This window comes from Engraulis encrasicolus, chromosome 20, assembly GCF_034702125.1.
Source record: "Engraulis encrasicolus isolate BLACKSEA-1 chromosome 20, IST_EnEncr_1.0, whole genome shotgun sequence".
NCBI classification, from domain to species: Eukaryota; Metazoa; Chordata; class Actinopteri; order Clupeiformes; family Engraulidae; genus Engraulis; species Engraulis encrasicolus.
This window is the reverse complement of record NC_085876.1, coordinates 39,674,866-39,695,677: the sequence shown is the minus strand read 5'-3', so window position 1 is coordinate 39,695,677 and position 20,812 is coordinate 39,674,866. Positions and strand designations below refer to the sequence as shown.

The 20,812-nt window shown below is 43.2% G+C and overlaps 2 protein-coding genes across 3 annotated transcripts in view; both read left to right on the top strand.

Moving 5' to 3' along the window:
* Nucleotides 1–1,914, top strand: part of LOC134436032 (histone-lysine N-methyltransferase SETDB1-A-like) — a 36,926-nt gene extending 35,012 nt beyond the window's left edge. The window contains exons 27-28 of the mRNA XM_063185062.1: nucleotides 784–872; nucleotides 1,655–1,914. Of these exons, the coding sequence (XP_063041132.1) occupies nucleotides 784–872; nucleotides 1,655–1,772 (207 nt within the window). The 3' untranslated portion in view covers nucleotides 1,773–1,914. The remainder of the gene's footprint in view (nucleotides 1–783; nucleotides 873–1,654) is intronic.
* A 1,351-nt stretch (nucleotides 1,915–3,265) lies between these two features.
* Nucleotides 3,266–19,901, top strand: clk2a (CDC-like kinase 2a). Of its 2 annotated transcripts, XM_063185928.1 has the most exons (13): nucleotides 3,266–3,521; nucleotides 5,342–5,553; nucleotides 8,045–8,351; nucleotides 9,621–9,711; nucleotides 11,080–11,146; nucleotides 11,769–11,885; nucleotides 12,131–12,297; nucleotides 13,267–13,361; nucleotides 14,482–14,611; nucleotides 16,441–16,523; nucleotides 16,650–16,729; nucleotides 16,882–16,972; nucleotides 17,785–19,901. In XM_063185928.1, the coding sequence occupies exons 2-13, from the start codon at nucleotides 5,342–5,344 to the stop codon at nucleotides 17,974–17,976; spliced, it is 1,632 nt and encodes a 543-aa protein (XP_063041998.1). In that variant the 5' UTR covers nucleotides 3,266–3,521; the 3' UTR covers nucleotides 17,977–19,901. The 2 variants fall into 2 exon arrangements, with proteins under 2 accessions (XP_063041998.1, XP_063041999.1); XM_063185929.1 differs by lacking the exons at nucleotides 3,266–3,521; nucleotides 5,342–5,553; nucleotides 9,621–9,711 and having other exon boundaries at nucleotides 8,262–8,351.
* The last annotated feature ends 911 nt before the right edge of the window (nucleotides 19,902–20,812 follow it).

Genomic DNA, 20,812 nt, shown 5'->3' with positions numbered 1-20,812 from the left:
GGATCTAAGATCCGGTTCCGGATCCGGCAGGATAATAGGGTTTTTCAGACTATCCGGATCCGGCAGGATCTTAAGCCGTGGATCCAGTATCAGGCAGTTACCTAAAAATCAGGATCTGGGGCATCTCTACTTTTTATGTAGCCTAGGCTTTTCAGTCAGTCTTTCACAACCCCAATCGCTGCATGGAGTGGCCGTTGAAGGCAGTGTGGCAGTAAGCCAATGAATCTTAAAAATAGTTTGCGCCAACGTAATAAAAAGGGCCCACGTGTGCGAGCTGACTATGTGTTTCGACCCTTTTATAGGATCCTGTATCCGGTTCCGGATCTGGCTGGATATTAAGCATTGGATCCGGTATCCGGCAGGATCCTAAAAATCAGGATCCGGTGCATCTCTAATCCTTTCCCAAGTTTAATACCAGTATTTACTGTAGTTTTCCCAGGGGCTGAAAGAAACAAAGTCGAGGTGTGCGAGAATTCAAAGTAGAGATTTTGGATATCTCTTTACCAGCGTCATCTAAGTTGACTGAATATAAATTGAATTGCAGAGCTTGATATTGCGTTCATCTAGGCATGGTTTACTAGCAGTGTTTAAAAAATAGAAATGTCTTATTTTCACCATCCTATTTTCTTTTTCATTCCTTTTTAAAGGGGCAATGTGTAGCATTGAAAGTTTAATTAATTACTGTCCAGAGTCAGCTGATGCTTATTTGAGTCAATGTTAAGCGAACTATGAAGTATTCCTACACTGTGCCCCTTTAATATTGTCTAAACTTCTCTTTTTCAGCATAGCTGCGATCCCAATTTGTTTGTTCAGAATGTGTTTGTGGACACACATGACCTCAGGTTCCCTTGGGTTGCTTTCTTCACCAGCAAGTGAGTATGGAGGGAGGGGGTCATTATAACACTAAAGGGTTCACCTTCATCTCAGGAAACCATGCATTTGTGCATTTTCAGTCATTCAAGGAGGGGAAATATTTTAACATTTTTACCCTAATATGTTCACTAGGGAGGCAAATTGTCAATTAATTAATTAATTAATTGTCAGTTGATTGACCTAATTGATACTCTTACTTGATAAGCAGTGTTTTTTCCCCCAAATCTCAATGTTTAACAAAAACAACAAAAAAACAACAAAAACAGATACCAAATTGAAATTAATTTCTATCAATATTCTTTAATCCAAAGATGATTGAAATGTTCACACTCTTCACACCCCTCTTCACACGCACTTCGCCATGCCCATTTCTCCTCTCGCCAGTCCAGTTGGCAATTAATAGCAATTAATTACTTTTAGTCAATCAACGTTTTAATTGACCTAAGTTGATTAATTGATTAATTGCTGACATCCCTAATGCTCACCTATTGTAATTTTACTTACAAACGCCTCTCACAAACACACACACACGCAAACTCACACACACAAATAGAAATATAGCTCGCAGAGCCTTCATAATGACAAGTCTATGTGACAGTAGGGGTAAGGGATAGAAAATGTGTTATATACTGCATACAGCTTATCATCTGCAAATTGTAGATGTAGTAGTAGGTGTGTAGACGACGTGTAAAGATAAGATTTGAATGACTGCATTCTTCAGGTGTTTCTTCTTCTTTTTAACTAACATTATGCCCCTGTTCCCTTCCCCTCTCTTGTTTAGACGTGTCAAGGCTGGAACAGAGCTCACATGGGACTATAACTATGAAGTAGGGAGCGTGGAGGGAAAATTACTTCTATGCTGTTGTGGCTCTGAGCGCTGCACTGGACGCTTGCTGTAAATTAACGGCTTCATACATTTTTTGTACCATTATTTTAATGTCATTTATGTTTTTTTTTCTTTGTTTATTTGTGAATGTGTGCCTTTTCTAATTAAAAAAATAATAATGAATAAAAGTATGTGAAGTTTTTTAAAGACTTAAATAAGTTTCCATGTGGTTTTCTTGTTTTGACCGAGTGTAACAGAGGCTAAAGTTTTTCACGAGTATGTACAGTACCACCACAATACAGGAGTTACATTTTACTTTGTTTGTGTATAAGTGGGGTCTAACCTTACTATCTTGAACTATACTTATCGGGATTATAGATGGTTCTGCATTTAAGTTACTTAATGTTTTTTAATTCATTTATTTTTTGCCATCCCTAACACAAGATCACAACATACGGTGTGTAGATATAAGTTACTTAATGTTTTTAATTCATTTATTTTTTTACCCCCACTTTCCAGGGCCTCCCTGACTGGCCAAATGGGTTGGTTGATTTGGGCCAAGAAAAAAATTGAGATCTTTTAAATGTTAAAACTCCCTTGCCAAGGTGGTAGACATGTTCTCCTTAATTCCTGTCTTGAAATTATAACACTGCCTGCCTGTAATGTTATCATGGAGTGTGCCTTATATAGGGGCCTACAACAACCTATTACTGCCTAGGGGCCCTAGGTTATCTCAATCAGGCCCTGGCAAAAATCTTACTGCTTCGTCACGAATGAGCCTAATGACTGCTTTCACTGTCATCCCAAAGCCTTCATATCTCACATATGGCCAGGTTCCAGGGACGGGGCTGAGAGGTATGAGAGCCTTAGATAAAAATGGTTTGACCTGTAGGCCTGTGTTGTTTATCCCAATAAATATGTTTGTAAATAATTTATCAATGTATACAGCTAATTCAGATGAGGAAAGGGCAGTTTTGGACAGTATGTCACTATAATACATGTATTTTGATTAGTGGGGTTCTGACCAGTTAAACTGGTCCATGGACTGTAGTCTAGATCTAAAACGGATTATTTTAATGTTAAAATAAGTTATTAGAAAATCGCATGCATCTCACTCACTCACACACACTCTCACTCTCTCTCTCTCTCTTTCTCTCTCTCTCTCTCTCTCTCTCTCTTTCTTTCTCTCTCTCTCTCTCTCTCTCTCTCTCTCTCTCTCTCTCTCTCTCTCTCTCTCTCCAGTCCACACACACACGCACAGTTTTCAGCATGCAATGGGCAGGAAATAAACTCATGAAAAACACATTAGGTATTACTGTAATTCAGCTGGGGATAAGGAATTCCTTATGTATTTAATATTTTACAAACTGAGACATTCGTCAGGAAGCACATTTTTAAAGGTAGTCTTACTGAGTTAATAGGCCTTTTACTGAATGTCTCCAAAAGGGGTTCAATCGTAGCCTACCCTGATTAGGCCTGCAAGGAGTTAATTGTCTGCCAAAATAACTACTAGCAGTCGTGGTTGAACGATGGACTGTGCTGTGGTTAACTTCTGACTAGAGGAATATTTAACATATAACGAACTGATTTCCAAACATTGAATTGTGTAGCAGGTCAGGCAACAACATACGTGTCTTGACCTGTCACATGAACCAAGCGTACGGTTCTACCTATGAATACTGGATTGTTTACGTACGATAAACGTGCACAGCTGAAGACGGGGCGGGGAGAGAAGAATTTAGCTAGGGGGAGAGACACGGAGGAGTGAAGAGTCAACACGGATTTCCTGTGGGACAAGCGTACAGGCCTCGCTGCTAAAACGGTATGACATAAAGGTGTCATAGTGTCGATAAGTCGTCGAATTTGACTACGTAAAATATATTTAGGTCCGACTTAACCGTAAAATTATATTTAAGTCCAGAAAAATGAAGTCTACCATCCTCGAGACAAGATGGCGGTCACCGTCAGCTAAATGCAAAGATAGCTAACTGGATGTAATCTTGCAAACGTTTGTCCAGTTGACGAGACCGATTCCCTGTGCAACGTTTTGTAGTAAAGTAAACTTGACATAAGAACATTGAATATTTACAAACGACTACATTGTATGGTGGTGTCGAGTCGAGAAATGATTGGGGGTTGAATTTGGAAAACGAGTTAGCACGCTAACTAGCCCCGTTGCCTCACAAGCTAATGTGGGACTATCCGCCAAATATTCGATTGATTCTTTCGATAAAGTCAAGAAACTAGTCACCGAATAGTACATAACGCGGTAACGATAAGTGTGCACATCCCGACCACTGCAGGGATAACAAGGTTATCTAACACCACCTGATCTGTCTTTGTGTGCAGTGAGACTACCAGGGACGCGAAGACATTGGGCATGTTGTGCATGTTTTCTCTATGTGGTGGTAATGTGCGTTTACTAATACCTAATACCTAATGCATTCTAACTGAAAGTAAAATGTAGGTATCTCCTCTCATGCTCAATTACACGCAAATTATTTTCATGACTGATGCTGCTAATTGACAGTGCGCTGTAGGTTCGTCGCACTGTGTAGGAGTATGTTCACATGGAAACTTTGTCATTTTGTTTCAAGCGTTAACTTTCCACAAACACCTGGAACGCATCGACACAATTGCACCAAGAATGGATTTGGTCTATTTACTTAAACCTCTAATCTTATGATATTGAACGGTGATCACAATCAGCATCAACTTGCAGAGCTCCTAAACAATGGAACTTTGTGTACTACGGACGGACCCAAAGGTCTGTTTTTCCCCTGAAATGTATTGTACGCACACACGCATGCCACATCACTCTACTCCCCCATACATTCTTATTTGAAAATGACAATGTGTCTCTGAGCACCAACTTTGATTTTTCTATCACAAGGACAACTTCAACTGCCAAATGTAGCTAAGAAAAAACACAGACACGACCCCATAAATGAGCTGTGTTAAGCTTATCCTTGCTTCTATGATGTAATTGTTACAAAAATAGCATAGATATCATGGTGAGAAAGAGATACTGTGGCTGTGGCCTATAATGTAGAATGCCAAAGGGTTTGTGTTTTAATAAATAAAATAAAAAAAACACTTTGTTTCAAGCGTGGTGGTCACACCTGTTGAGAAATAGACTCAACGCTGCACTGTGAAACTTGCAAGGGCCTAGAAGTGACAATACAATACTCAGAGCCGTTTCTCATCTCACTTCATAGCGAGTGAACGAGAAACTCTGAACCAATCTGTGGTCATTCAACGTAGTTCAAGATTGCCCATGAGCATGATGGATGGACTCCTATTATGTAGAGCATTACTTGGGGTGACACTGCCCCGTCTTTTCGCTGCAATCCTGGCAGCCTATATGTACAGTAGACTTGAGCAATAATGAATTGATATGTCAGCTGAGTTGTGTTTTTTGTTGTTGTTGTTTTGGGGGAGGGAGGTGTTCACTAAAATGACAGTGCCTGCCATGACAATTATGCCTCTGTGTGTCAGCTGATGTTTTTTTTCCCCTATTCACTTTACATTGGGTGCTGACATGCGTGATCAGCAATGACCCCCCATCTCTGTAAACGCATCCATTGCCGTACTTTGGTATGTGTTTGCGATTCCATTTTAACCTCTGTTGCTTTGTTTTAGATGCCACATTCGAGGCGATATCCGTCTTCAGACCGGGGCAGTCGGAGCAGTTACCAGGACCGCTTCCGGGACCGGGATCGAGACCGGGACCGGGACAGGGACCGCGGGCGAAAGCAGAGGCACCGACGCTCGCCGTCCTACTCCACCAGCAGCGAGAGAGACAGAAGGGGCCGAGCCCATCGACAGGAGGGAGGCTATGCACGATCCAGGAGGTGTGTTTGCGTGCATGTGTGTGTGTGCGCGCGCGCGCGTGTGTGTGTGCGTGCGCGCGTGCGCGCGTATGTGTCATGTCCATTATTTCATTGATTGCATTATGTGTATTCGTACTCAAGTGCTTTAAAAATTCTAAGTTTCTACATTAGTGAAGGAGTTATATTGGAATGAATGCAAGATTGGATAATCTTGCAAGATTTGTACATCTATACGAGAGGTCCAGTTAACAAACTTCAAGCGGACTTAAAGATGAAATACTAAGTTATGAGTGGGCAGATGTTTAACCATTCGATTCTGACAGACCTTTCGAACTTTCCAGAGGCCATGTTGCGTGATCTAAGCTGCTTTCAAAACTGGGCCACGCTCAGTCACTTTAACCTCTGCGTGGCAGCTTTGGCACTGTTGTGGATCCTCTGCATTAGCACTCTGTATTGGGAAATGTGTAACCAGGACCGGTGTTAGTCAGTTTGGTGCCCTAGGCCAGTGGTGTACAAAGTGGGGGCCAGGGACTTCTGGGGTGGGGGTGTGGGGTTGGCAGAAAAAAACATTTAATATATGGAATAACTTAAGTAGCCAAAATAAACCAAAAATAAGCCTAACAATCCAAGTGGAATAATTTCTTATTTACACTGTTTATACATATGTTATGCTTTCTGTAGTACTTGAATGTGTTAAGGCTGTGTTTCCCAACCAGGGGTACGTGTACCACTAGGGGTACGCGAGCACACTGCAGGGGGTACTTGGGAATTTTTAATTTTAACAAATGTATGGAGCATAGGAACATTGGTTTAGAAAAAAGTGATGTAAACATGAGTTAGGGGGTACTCGTGGCACTACGAAAAGGGTTAGGGGGTACACAAAACCAAAAAGGTTGGGAAACACTGTGTTAAGGTATGCACCAACTTCGAGTTGTGAAGCCGGGTGCACTGAAAAAATAGTGTGGCACTGCTGATGTAAGGGGAGGGCCTTGGCTGGAATGTACCGGTATATGGGGAGCCTTGTTATAGGAATATTTGGGCACCCCTGCCCTAGGTGAGCACCTTGTTTACATTTTATGTTGTCATCTGCGAACATTGCGTCCAGCATCAAATCGAGTGCAGCTGATCTAGTACCTGCATTAATAGTGAGTGCTTATGAGTAATTATCGTCAGTGAAAAGTTGAATGTTTTTTTATTTCGCATGACATCCCGATTCTGTGGGACTTTTGGATGTTCCTATGACCTCCCCCGAGACATTTGGTGCCCTAGGCGTCCGCCTTGTCTGCCTATGCTTAGCGCTGGCCCCGTGTGTAACACACACCAGTAGACTGTCGTGTGGGAAGCGCCGTGCACAGCGTTTTCCCAAAGCAGGTGTGCAGAGCCCTCCCTCAGGTTATTTTAGAAGGATGAGTTTTGCGCATTCCATTCAGACATGCCTGGCTGGCTGGCTGCCTGACACCGAGGGCTTTCTCAGAATGCAGCCATTGTCCACTTACAGCATGATGGTGTAAAATTTTGCTCAACTTGCTTTTGAGAGTCAAGAGATTTAGGTGCTTGGTACACATATATATTTTTTTATCTGTTCACGTGTAGACGTGACATGTGGATAAAAATAAAAACGTCATTGTGATAGATGCGTGTTAATTCCCTAAATGGGACGTTTGTAAAGATGTAGCTTTGAAATAAACATTGTAAAATCCTGCTTACATGTAAACGTGTAAACCAATGCAGTTTCAAAAATATCCACATATACAGTACATGTAAATAGCTTCTTATCGTCATTGACGATGAAATTGTGTGTGGAGCACAGAGTAGTAGATTGTTCTTTGAATAAGTAGTAGATTGTCCCCCATGAATAAATATAAGCTCCCCATTCCCATAATAAATGACCCTGGTAATTAACACAATTTAAACTAACCAGCTCTGAGCAGTTGTGGGATTTTTGTCGCCTTCACGGACTCGGGAGCTCTCGAGACAGCTGACGACACTGCTGACGAGACAATTGAGTTCTGGGCTTTGGCGCATGAACGACACAGATCCCGGAAAAATCGGGAATCATGCGTGTTTTGTTTTGGTCCTCTTTTCTTTTTTTTCACCTCCACTTGAACCTCCACATCCACAACATATCATTTCAGTGGAAATAGGCTAAATTAAGCAGTCAGAGACCAGCATTACTGACATATGTGCACCTGCAATTGAATGACATTAGCCGGTGTTGTTGATAGTGATTACAAGATGATTTTCCATCATTTGTGATACTGTTTACTTGCCAGTTGCAGTTGATAATGCGTGTGTTGTCACATAAAACGTCAGCTCGGGAACTCGTTGTTATATACCAACCGCCTGAGATCAACCTCGAGAAATCTCCACCTGACATTGCGTCACCAAATATTCAGGCCCACTTTTCCCGAGTTGAAGGTCGGGCTTCTTGGGATTCTCGACTTTTTGAACGTGTCATTAGAATGTCCTTAGAAGCCCTGTGAATTTAACCGCCTTTTTTCCTTTTCCGCAGCTACGACAACCGTTCCGTGGACCGGCGGCCGTACGACAGGCGGTACTGCGAAGGCTACCGGCGGGTGGAGCACAGCCGAGAGCGAGACCGCGACAGGGAGCGCGATCATGGAGGAGGAGGTGGAGGACCGTCGGGCGCCGACAGCTACTACCCCCGCGACCTCTCGCCCGGCGGCTACGACTACCGGCGGGAGCGCGACCACAGCGACCGCGAACGTGAGCGCGACGCCTCCTACCGCCGCAAGGGAAGCAGGCGTAAGCACAAACGAAGGCGACGTAGAACCAGGTCCTATAGCCCATCGTCCTCGGTGAGTACTGCCCTGCCCAAGGCGCCCTCGTGTTACTACAAGTCTCTCACTCTTCCTCCTCCCTCCTCTCTTTTTTTTACCTCCTCTACCCCCCGACCGCTTTCCTCCTTGTCTCTCGTTTTCACTCTATCACTCTATCTTTATTTCCATAACCGTCACTTTTCCACAGCCCCAGGACTTGGTAAGTAGTAAAACTCTCTTCCCTTTTGCTTTGGAGTTTTTTTTGTTTTGATTTTGTTTGATTTTTTTTTTAATTATTAATATTGTTTTGAGCTCTATTACGGGGTTAGCTGTAATAGTCCAAAGGCAATAGTGGGTCCTCTTTTTTTTAAGAAAAGGACCAACACTGCTGAAGTCTTTTTTCTTACTGTTAAACTTTTGACACATGTAGATGTAACTTCAGGAAGCCTGTGAGGGCCAATCCAAAATAGACATAGCAAATGCAAGCATCTCTCTCTCTCTCTCTCTCTCTCTCTCTCTCTCTCTCTCTCTCTCTCTCTCTCTGCCTCTCTCTGTCACTCATTCACTCTCTCTTTCTCTCTCTCTCTCTCTCTCTCTCTCTCTCTCTCTCTCTCTCTCTCTCTCTCTCTCTCTCTCTCTCTCTCTCTCTCTGAACAGTGAAAAGAGAGGGTGCTTGATATGTTTGCCCTGTTGTCTGAAGTCCTCTGTTCTTCAACTGTCACATTGTTCCATGGCTTGACATTAGTTGATATTCTTCACTATTCTGGAAAAGACTCATCCTTATTTAAAAAAAAAAAAAGAAAAGAAACGACTAATCAATGAATGGATAGTTATGTGTGTTTGATTTGTTTTTTTTTAGTTGTGCTAATATGTGTTATGATACAGGTTTTGCTTCTTGTGATTTTTGTCAGGATGTGAGGCTAGGCTAAGCGGGTTGACGGGGGTGAAGTTAATCAATCAGGAGGGTTTAAAGGAGAAAGGTAGGAAGGGAAAGGGGGACGAAATGTGATCTTTGACCTGTTCCCTTGCACTATATCCCTATCGTTGTATATATCTCCACACGTGGTGTCATACCAAACGCCCTATGATCGCCCACCAAACCTACATCTACAACAACAACACCGACACCGACTGCGCCACTCCTCCGCCCTGCTGCCGACGCGGTCACGGCTGCCTCGGCCCCCTCCCTTTCCCCTTCCTCCCCTTCCCCTTCCTCCCCTTCCCCTTTCCTCCTCATCTCTGCCCCTCTCCTCCTTCCCCCTCCCGCCGTTGACCTCTGACCTGTGACGGGCTGGTCCCCCTGTGCAGCGGAGTGACAGCCGGACGCGGGCGGTGTGTGTGAGGGACGACGAGGAGGGTCACCTGATCTGTCGGACTGGCGACGTCCTGCAAGAGAGATGTACACACTGCCACTATTCTACTCCTCCTATCGTAACTTTTCTCCCTATCAGTTCAACCATAGAGCAGAATTTGGGTGGGGGTTGGTGGGGGAGGATTGATGATGATGATGATGATGATGATTGTGGTGATGGTGATCACCATGTCATGGTAAAATGCTCTCCCCTCTAGCCCACAAAAGCAGGCAGGGAGGATTACGTGAGAAATGATTTTGTTTGTTTGTTTGTTTTTGTTTTTTGTGGGGGAGGGAGGGAGTGGGATTGGATTGGATTGGGTGGGGCTGCATTTGTAGCTGTGGTCAGTTTTACCTGTTTTTTTGCAGGTACATTATTTTTTAATTTGTTTCCCAAACCCCATACATTCAGAATTTGGTTTGATTTAATTTTGCTCTCATATCACCAACTGGCGGAAAGGGCTGGTAGGGTACACAGGGATTTTTCCAGTCAGGGGCCCAGATTATTGGTCGACTTGTAAATTGTAGGAAAAAAGTGACGTGTTAAATGTAATCCTTTTCTCTCCACAAACTTGCAGCAAAACAAAACTTACTTGTAAAAATCTGCCTTGACTATACATGAGATGTTCTTTTTTTTTTGTCAAGTAATGGATGGTAAAGATTGAACCACACCTTCAGCTGCTGTTTTTGTTAACGGCGCACGTGAAGTGCCTTTCCTTACCCCAGCATTGCTATAAGATGAATGAAATAGTTCCAAATCCGTTTAACTAAGGAAGTACGCCAAATTGATATAGTCTTCCCTAATCTGGGCCTTGGCATAAACCACCGTAGGTATGTTTAGTTTGCAGTCTTGGGGACCAAGAATGCATATGTTAGGTTGTATTGTAGTGATGGCATCAGGCGTTCTTGTCTGGCATCAGACGTGTTCTTCGCTAGTTTTCTTCGCTAGTTTTCTTTACTAAAGCGATTTAAGTCTGCTAACTCTCAGACAGTAGATTTCTTTTTGGTATTTGACCCACAGCTATGGCTAGCACAACACAGATAGAGTGCTGTTTTCACTTCAGCCACCAACCTTTTGCTTAGTGACCGTTTTTGCGCAGGATTTTTGTTTTGGCAAGTAAGGTACAAATTTCTGATCAGACAGGCATTTCAAACTGCCTAAACTTATCTGCTCCGGTGTTAACGTTTGGCACCGTAGTGTTAGCGTTGCGTGTTGTCTATATTCTTCCGTCTTTAGTGTTGTCGCTTAAGTCACTGGAGACAGTAGGGCTGCTAGCTTTTTTTTGTTTCTCTGCTGCCTGCATTTAAACTTGAACCTAGCTCCGCACACTGACCTGAATATATCACTTTCTTTCCCACTGTCTTTCTATTTCTTTCTGTCTGTCTCTGTCTGTCGCTTCCCTGTCCGTCTCACAGATGAAATCGTCAGTACTTTGGGTGAGGGTACCTTCGGCAGGGTGATGCGCTGCATTGACCATCGCAGGTAAGAAACTCAAACACAAATTATTCTGACTGAACATGTGCAAGAAAACGCTCTGTGTTAGTTGGTAATTGGGTCAAAGACGTCTTTGTCATTCAGTGTTACGGACACCTTCCGTCGACTGTAACTGCAAAAAAACATGATTTTTAAATTGTTTCAAGTGAATGGATGACTGCCGGGGCTTTCATGAATTCCCTGTAACCAAGGTTCTAAATTAACACCAGCCAACTGGCCAAACGCTGGTGAAATTTTAGTTTGGCAGGTAAAAAAACTTAGTGACCCCTTAGTGAGTGTGCGTTTGGCTAGTAAGATTAACATCTAATGGCCCTTTTGGCTGGTGATGGACAAAAGTTAATTTAGAGCCCTGCCTGTAACAATAGATAAATAAAAAGAGTCATGTTTCGTACAGTTACAGTCAGCAGAAGGCATCCGTTACCCTGAATGACAATTCCATTTTGCACGTCTTTGACCCAGTTGATGTTCCAAACAGTCCATCGCAATGAAGGAAATGAAACCAAGCTGTAGCATAATGTGCAAATTATCTGCTAAATGTAATGTAGCTTGACGAGTGTCAGAAACTGGAAGAGTTTTTTAATACATGAAAATGTTCCTTCTGTATCTCAAGGGGTGCTGCACATGTCGCTCTGAAGATCATCAAGAATGTGGAAAAGTACCGCGAGGCGGCTCGTCTGGAGATCAACGTCCTGGAGAAGATCAACGAGAAGGACCCAGACAACAAGAAGTAATAATAATAATTATGCAACAGAAGGAATACTTGACCTGCGCCTCCAAAGTAGCAATCTGGTGCAACAACCAGAGCAGGACTAAATCATGAATAGAAAGGGAAAAGAATCTGATGCCACACGGATGTTTATTTTATCAGTGCAATCAGACTAACTAACTCTCTCTCTTTCTCTCTCTCTCTCTCTCTCTCTCTCTCTCTCTCTCTCTCTCTCTCTCTCTCTCTCTCTCTCTCTCTCTCTGCAGCCTGTGTGTGCAGATGTTCGACTGGTTCGACTACCATGGCCACATGTGCCTCAGCTTCGAGCTGCTGGCGCTCAGCACCTTTGACTTCCTAAAAGAGAACAACTACCTGCCTTACTCCATCAGCCAAGTGCGCCACATGGCCTACCAGCTCTGCCTCGCCGTTAAATGTAAGAAGCCTAAATGTTTAGCACGTTAAGACATGGCGTTATGTAGGGATGCACCGATACCGATACTGGTATCGGTATCGGCTCCCGATACTGCTCATTATACTCGTACTCGTACTCATCAAGCACTTGCCGATACCAGCTACGAGTACTACTATTACTCAAAACAATGCAAAATCTTTTCATGTTCTGTGGACTTGAAATCAGCATGGAAAAAAGTGCCACCTCATACATTTACTAACATTTAAATCAACACGGAAATGGACAATAAAAATATCACAGGTGGAAAAAAACAAGGCCATGAGTTTATTTTCGTTGTATTTTGGTGGTAAAAGGTATCGGTATCGGTACTCGGTATCGGCAAGTACACACATTAATGTACTCGTACTTGTATCGGTTTTCAAAAAAGTGGTATCGGTGCATCCCTGGCGTTATGAATTTGCTGTTACTAGAATGGTAATGACCAAGTCCTAGTGCATTACTAAAGGCCCTGTGTCATGCCATAGTAGTGTAGCACTAAGCTAGTTAACCTTTCCAGTGTTACGGCGTTCCAGTGGCACAATATTGTTGTAAATGCTTGCGTTTGGGCCTTTTGTTAACATGTAAATAGAGTTTTAGAAATTGCCTTTTAAAACTATCCTTTAAAAAAAAAAAAAAAAGATCTGTTTTCGGGAGCTAAAATGCATCTGTGCAGCACCCTTTTAAAAAAAAAAGAATCTACATGCTCTTTATATGTAAAGATTGAGCATGTACTTTTCTGTTAGTTAGTTGTTATTGGTGCATGTGGTGTGTATGCATGCTCAGATAATCAGTGAAGAACAGTAGTGTGTGTTCATACTATTCTGCAAATTCCTGAATGTTTTTTCACCATTCATGAAAATGTGGTACTGCTTATCTGTCTTGTTCGTCTTATCTGTTAATGGATTACATGTTAATAGATTATAATGGTTTTCTTTTTTTTATCTCTTGAAGTTCTCCATGAGAACAAGCTTACCCATACAGACTTGAAGCCAGAAAACATTTTGTTCGTCAACTCTGACTTCACCATGACTTATAACGTGGAAAAGGTGAGCCTTGAATAGCATAGTGTCGTATCGAATGGTGTGAATTTTGTCGTCCTACTGAACAGGATTCAATTGGTCCGATGAGACAGTCAAATGAAGCCATCATATTTTTGTGCAATGACCAGAAGATCAACGGAGCAACTCAGGCGTAGATCTTCAAAATGTATTCTGATTTTACATCTGTACATCTGATTTTAAATGTTGAGAAGACAAAGGAACTGATCATTGATTTTAAAAAACATAGAAATGCGCCAGTTCCTATTTTAATTAAAGGTCATCCAGTAGAAGCTGTTCCCTCCTACAAATACCTACCGTCCACCTGGATAACAAATTGGACTGGAGGGAAAACAGCAGAGTGGTTTTTAAGAAGGCCCAGTCAAGACTTTTCTTTTTAAGGAAATTGAGGTCTTTTGACTTGGGGAGGCCTATTTTAAACACATTTTACCATGGGATTGTTTCAAGTGTTTTATTTTATGCTGTTGTGTGCTGGGGTGGAGGGATGTCACTTGAGGACAGGAACAGGCTGAATAAGCTCATTAGGAAAGCGGGGTCCATCACAGGTGTATGTTTTAATTCGGTGGAGCAGATTTTAGAGGAGAGGACAATGAGGAAAATGAAAAGTGTACTGAGCATGGACGACCACCCATTGTTCAGCTTGATCACAAAAAGTGGCAGAAGCCAAAGGCTCCTCCTACCTAGATGCTCCACCGAAAGGTTCAGAAGATCTTTTATTCCTGCAGCTATCAGAATTTTAAACAACAGCTGCTCAGTGAATTTTTAATGTTTTTATAATGTTGTTGAGATTCTTTGTGTGTTTTTATGATGGACTGTTTTAATTTATTTTCTTAGCTCTTATTTATTATGTATTTGTCCTGTCTTCCTGTTATGTGTTGTGTGTATGACCAGGTGGCACTCAATTTCCCCTTGGGGATTAATAAAGTCTCTCTCTCCCTCTACTCTATTCATAAAGAATAACGCATTTCAAAGATCAGCGTCTTGAGTTGCTCTGGTGGTCCTCCTTCATTGTTTGAGCTATGTCATTCCCGTTAATTCATCACATTGTGATATTTAGAAGCGCTTTATTTGTTTCTAAATGGTCTTTTTTGTGTATTTTGTGCTTCAGAAGCGTGAGGAGAGGACGGTGAAGAGTACTGATGTCAGGGTGGTGGATTTCGGCAGCGCCACGTTCGACCACGAGCACCACAGCACCATAGTCTCCACGCGACACTACAGGGCCCCGGAGGTCATACTGGGTGAGTGGGGGGAGGGGGTATTTTTTGTAGATGCTTTTTGGGCTTTTTTTCCTTTATTATGATTCTGAAGAAGTGGCCAGGAAATGATTGAGAGAGCGAGCGAGCTAGATGACGCTGGGTTTGGAAATGACCCCAGAATGTAGTTGAACCTGGGCGGCCAGCGTTACAGTGCGGGGCTTTAGCCGTTTGAGCCTTGGCCAAGGCCAGGGAGGGAGTTTTGTCTGCCTACTTGTAGTTGTCAGGCTGGCCTGTGGTGCTCGACAGCCCCTGGTGCTCCACTTGTGACCCAGATGACCAGATGTGTACCGTAGTCATCACAAATAAATAAATTCATTCAGTCATTAATTCATTAATTAATAGACCTCCCCTGACCTAGCTGTGCAGATAGTGTTTTCTGATGCCTCCTGCGAGAGAGGGGGGAGGTTACTTAGTTCACTTGAAGCCTGCGGTCCGTTTCTCGAAAGTGTAGTTGTTAGCCAGTCAGCAACTTGGGTAGTTGCCAATGGGAAATTACACTGCAAACAACAGAGTAGCTAATGAAGTTAGCAACTATGGTTTCAAGAAATACACCCCTGAGTTTGCCCTGATGAAGACTGATTGTAGTCGAAACGCGTAGGCGTTATCCATTAAAATAAAGGATTTTAAACTTTTTTCACTAAGATCAGTGTGCCTCGGATCACTCTGACTACTACTTTGGACCTTCACATTTTGGAGATAGTCACAAGCCAAGTTACACCCCTGAGTTGTTCCAGGCCACTGCCGGTGCTTGACTTGACTCTGAGTCAAGAGTTGCTGTGAGGTCACAGAGACGTGTGCTAGACTAGTGGCTGTTGTATTTGGATGCGCGTTCCTGCCAAGGTATCTTGCTGGGATAGGAATAGCCCCCTATTTAGGTACTAGGGAGGGAGAACTAAATAGAAGTGCTAAATGCCTTAAGTCTTTGGTAGGCAGGACCTTGTTATCGGTCATCCATTCTTAGAGAGGGAGAGAGGGAGGGAGGGAGGGAGGGAGAGGGAGAACGTGAGTGAAATCATAGGTAGTCAAGAGAGGTCAGGAAATGTAAGGAAACCGTGAGAGGAGGAAAACAACATTTTAATGAAAATGCACAGATTTTCACAGAGACGTGATGGTGGGCACCGCACCAACTCACACAAACTTACACCAACTCGCACCAACTGCAGTGGGTGACTATTAAATGCTGTCAAGGCTTACTAATTCCGCTGGTTCATAGAAAAGGCCACAGGTCACCTAAAGAGCCTCTGACCCTGAGTGTGACACAGAATATAAAATTGGCTCACAGAACAGACGTACCTGAAAAGCACCATGTTGCCAGCAATTATATCAACCTACGTACGGCCTTATTCCTGTTGACCCATTCTCAGCCTCTGGCATGTCTTGCATTCTGGCACATTGCTGACCAGATGATGCCATTCAAGGCTGCGAGGATTCAGGGCTTAAGTCCCTGAGCTTTAAGGTCCAGCCAATGGGATTCAATCACGTCTTGCATCACTTCTTTAGAGGAGCAGCCTGAATGGGCTTGACTAGCCCCACTGTGTGGTGTCCTCTCACACATGACCACTAGAGGTCTCCCACTGCCAAGTGAAAGAGAATCAGATAGTTCTGCTCATTGTAGGTATGAGCATTAGTGTGCCATTGAATCACACTTAAGTGTTGAGGTGTGATTTTTGCAGTGTCCATGGATCATGTATGTGTGATTTTTTTATATTGGATGTCTGTTCATGAGGTGTCGTAATGGTACAGATGTTTAATCTCTCCCTCCCTCTCTCTCTCTCTCTCTCTCTCTCTCTCTCTCTCTGTTTACTCTGCAGAGCTGGGGTGGAGTCAGCCTTGTGACGTGTGGAGCATTGGCTGCATTCTTTTTGAGTACTATCTGGGGTTTACCCTCTTTCAGGTACGGTAACAAACAATTGAGACACTTGTGCTTCCTCTTTTTTTTCTTTATGTGTTTTGTAGTTTATCAGTAGTTGTGCTTGTGTGTGATGTTTTTTTTTTTTCCTCTTCTCCCCTTTTTCAATAGACGCATGACAATAGAGAGCACTTGGCTATGATGGAGCGGATTCTGGGACCAGTGCCTTCTAGGATGATCCGCAAGACCAGGTAAAATGGGATCAAAAAATACACATTGTGCAATACATGATCCCTCAAGACAGATGTGAAAGTACAGTGTATTTTTTACTTCTTTCTATTTCTTTTCTTCTTTTTTGGTGTTTTAACACGTGTCTGTTTCTTTCTCCCCCTCCGCTGGAAAGGAAACAAAAGTACTTCTACCACGGCCGTCTGGACTGGGACGAGAACTCCTCCGCTGGTAGATACGTCCGAGAGAACTGCAAACCTCTTCGGGTGAGAGAAATTATTGGCTTTTAAACCATATGGGCTTTTAAACCAGTTAAATAGATAGCCATGGAGTAAATTTTGATAAGGAAATTCTTAGCAGCATTTCAAAGGGAAGTCTTAAACCAGTTAAACAGATAGCCATGGAGTAAATTTTGATAAGGAGATTCTTAGCAGCATTTCAAAGGGAAGTAGGTGTACTTAATTGTTGATTCACAATCCAAAACATCCAAAATTACTGGTGACTGTCGCCTCCTCTTGGCCCCCATCAGCGTGCTTCTTGTAGGAGGCCGAGACGCCTAAAAGATACGGCTTGTCAAACTTCATTAACTTTTTAGATTCTTAATTGCAATTACATATACGTACCTAATTAATTGAATGGTGATTGCTAACATCTCTGCTTAAACCACGTCACTGCTCTGAACACGCCTCTACCTGGCGCTGCTCAAAGTTCCAGAGTTCTCCGTAGCTCAGAAAGAACTTCCATTGCTCTTGACCTGCCAAATAGCAACGCTGAAGGTGGTGCCTCACTAGGAGGGCGCGGCCTGGCTACCAATACATGGGTTCTAAATTTTTGTTTTCCCCTGACTGCGTGAAACTAACTGCGCACAACTCAACCTCTGATTGTTGGAAACTGCTGTCTGTCAAAAAAATGACCCACATGGTTGGCTGCAAGTGTCTTGCCCCTCATAACATTGTGTTTATAAACACGGTGAACCCATGTATAGACATCCATGTAGCAGTATTTGGTTCTCAACAGCACTGTAACATTCTAAGTTAATGGTTATTATATTTTCCCTTCCTCTTCCCTCCCCAATCAGCGGTACCTGCTGTCGGAGGCGGAGGAGCACCACCACCTCTTCGACCTGATGGAGGGCATGCTGGAGTACGAGCCCACCAAACGGCTGTCGCTGGCCGCGGCCCTGCGGCACCCCTTCTTCTCCTCCGCGCCCCCCGCCAGCGACCCGGCGGCCACCAAGAGCTGGGAGGGCAGCCGCGACATCAGCCGGTGACGCCTGTCACCCCCACCGCCCCCGCCCCTCCCCCTCCCACACACCAGCATGCGAGCAGGATCTTAAGGTGGAACTCGCTGGCGTTCCTGAATGTTTTTGGGGTTTTTTTCTAGGTCAGACGTGAGGAAGATGATGGATGAATTAATTAATGGATGTGATGTTTTTTTGTGTTTTTGCAATGGGCTACCTTAAGGTTGAAACGCTCACATGGAACTGTTGGGGGACATTTTGGGGATGGGTGCAAGTGTGGGGGAGGTATGGGTCTTTTTTTGTTTTTTCTTTGTGTCTTTTTAAAAGCTGAAACCATCGACATTGACACTTATAAGTCCTCCCATCTGACTTCAAGGCGAGGTATAGCACTAAAGTAAGTGCGGAGGTTTGCTTTTTTCTAGCCATTTCCTTCCACTTTACAAGGGGAGACGTATCGAAAAGAGAGAATGTCGTTAAGCTGTGATTTAAGGTGGAACTGAAATAAGGTAATGGGTTTCCTAATCCTTGGTTAAAAAAAGAAAAAGAAAAAAAAAGACCTGATGTGATCGAGACAGACAAGGTCTAGAAACCTCTCACCGTCCAGAAGTCCTTAAAACCAGAGACAAAAGACAAGAGTTGTGTTGTGAAGCAATCCAATCTTTTTTAAAGTGTTCCTGTTCAAGTTGATGGAGAAAACGGCAAGGAGCAAGTTTGCGTCCTTACCTGTCCCGTTCAGAGTTCTTCCAAATATATTGGGGGAAAAAAAGAAGTCTTTTTAACTAAACACTCCACCCGGTCCCATTCAGATTATTAGCCACAAACATTTTATCATTAATTCAACGTCTAAGCTTTTCTCCCTGATGTTTGGGCTCCTTGTGTCATGAATGTGTTGTGTTGGGATATGAGGAGTATTCTTGTGGAGTCTAGCTAAGCTCTCCCGTGTGTACTCACTTTCCTTGAGTATAGCAGATACTGTGATGGGTGCTGTCCTGATTTTGTGTGTGTGCGTGCGTGCGTGCGTGCGCGTGTGTATGTATGTTGCGTCTGGCTCCCCCTAGTGCCAGTTCAGAGTAACTGTATGGGATGACATGGGGGGGTATTCCACGAAGGGGGTTCAGTAGTATACCAGGTAAAGTCAACTTTGAGGTTGTGGTAAATCACCTAATAGAAGAGCACAGAGTCCTCATTTTCTTACACAAATGATGCCTGCAGGCCATCTATTAGTAGTTTTACCACTTTCTGTAGGTTTATTTAGCCAGGTTTATCACTTAACCATATTCTTGGAATTTACCCCTATGGTCCTTGCAGAAGAAAAAAAGCACACTGCATACAAGTATAGTGAAGGCCACGGGTGTTGGCACCACCCACTGGTTTCCAAAGTCGGGCTAACACAACAAGGACTTACCCCAAAACTACTCGCAATAGTGCCCAAAGTTGGTGTAGTCCATGTACATGGGCTGGGTTATTGTGTTATTTTTTTTGCATGTATTATTATGTTACATTTTGTGTTTGTTTTTTTCCCTCCCTTCTTCCCCCTCATACAAGGCGCACACACACACACTCAAAACCTGTTCCATCACAAACAAGCCTCAAGCCAGCATGACTGTCAATGCCATGCTAGTACGGACTCTCAACGCACACACACACGAACACAAAATAGCATTTTGCAGCAGCGGTAGTGTGTGTGTGTGTGTGTGTGTGTGCGTGTGTGCAAAATCTAAGCTGGTGGGTGTTGCCTTCCTGCACACACACACAGCACACATTTGCAGTATTTATTTACCCTCAAAACTGAACTGGATGTGTTTTTTTTCCTGTTCATCTGTGTGTTCTTGTTTTTTTGTCATTTTTTGTATGCAAAGATCTGTATAAAAGTGTATATAGAAATGAAATATGTACTTATGTATGGTTGTATGACGGTAGGATAATAAAGATGCCTTTTGCCGTAACCTGGAGAACATGGGAGAGCATTGCAGCACTCGTTACTCATCTGCAGCACTCGTCAGGTTGCGGTGGGCAAATGTTTCATTTTTAAAACAAATGTCCTGTCTCTGATTCAATTAAACTAAGGGCTGTAACGCGCTCAACTCAAACAAAGTAAAAAACTGGGTGCTCATTCCTCGGAAATATATGAATTAAGGAAAAGCAGGACAGCACTCCAAGTTTATGTGGTTTATTGCCCGTCAGACGTTTCAGGGTTAACCTTCTTCAGTGTCGGGCCCGACACTGAAGAAGGTTAACCCCGAAATGTGTGACGGGCAATAAACCACATAAACTTGGAGTGCTGTCCTGCTGTCTCTGATTCATCCATGGCTTTCAAAGTTGCATGTTGTGAGTGAACCACAGAGGAATTAATGTTGACCAAAAGCATACAGGGTTACCTGGTCATATAATAGCAAAAATTAAAGTCACCAAGCTCCCGTTTTGCTTGTTTAATGTGTAATGTTTTCGGGACTTTATTTCTTGCTATTATTTGACTTTACTAGTCCAGCATCCAATTTTGAAACAGATGTACATATTTTTCTTTGTTTAAAAAGGGGCAGGTTGATATGTATCCATTGTCAACTCAAGTTCTTGGACACGGTTTCCAAAAATGTCAAAATACTCAAGTAAAACTGGGAATCATTAATATTACATAGGCTTTTGCAATGTTATTCATGGTAGTACATATGCGTGTCTGAATTGGGGCAGCTAAACTGCTTACCAGGCGCCTTGCTAAGGCAAAGATATGGCAATTGGGCTACATCAGCAGATTGGGGCATCACATCAGTCATTGGCGGCAATTGAATGCCGTGCTGACAGGATGATGACTTGTGCAATGACAAGTATGCACAGGACTGCTGGCCGCTTTGGCCGAACCCGGTACAAT

Bases quoted from the DNA above. Each gene is read 5' to 3' on its own strand.
- clk2a (XM_063185928.1), top strand. From the start codon at position 5,342: ATGCCACATTCGAGGCGATATCCGTCTTCAGACCGGGGCAGTCGGAGC. The intron at 5,554-8,044 runs GTGTGTTTGCGT...CCTTTTCCGCAG, and splicing joins GGCTATGCACGATCCAGGAG to CTACGACAACCGTTCCGTGG. The intron at 14,612-16,440 runs GTGAGTGGGGGG...TTTACTCTGCAG, and splicing joins GGCCCCGGAGGTCATACTGG to AGCTGGGGTGGAGTCAGCCT.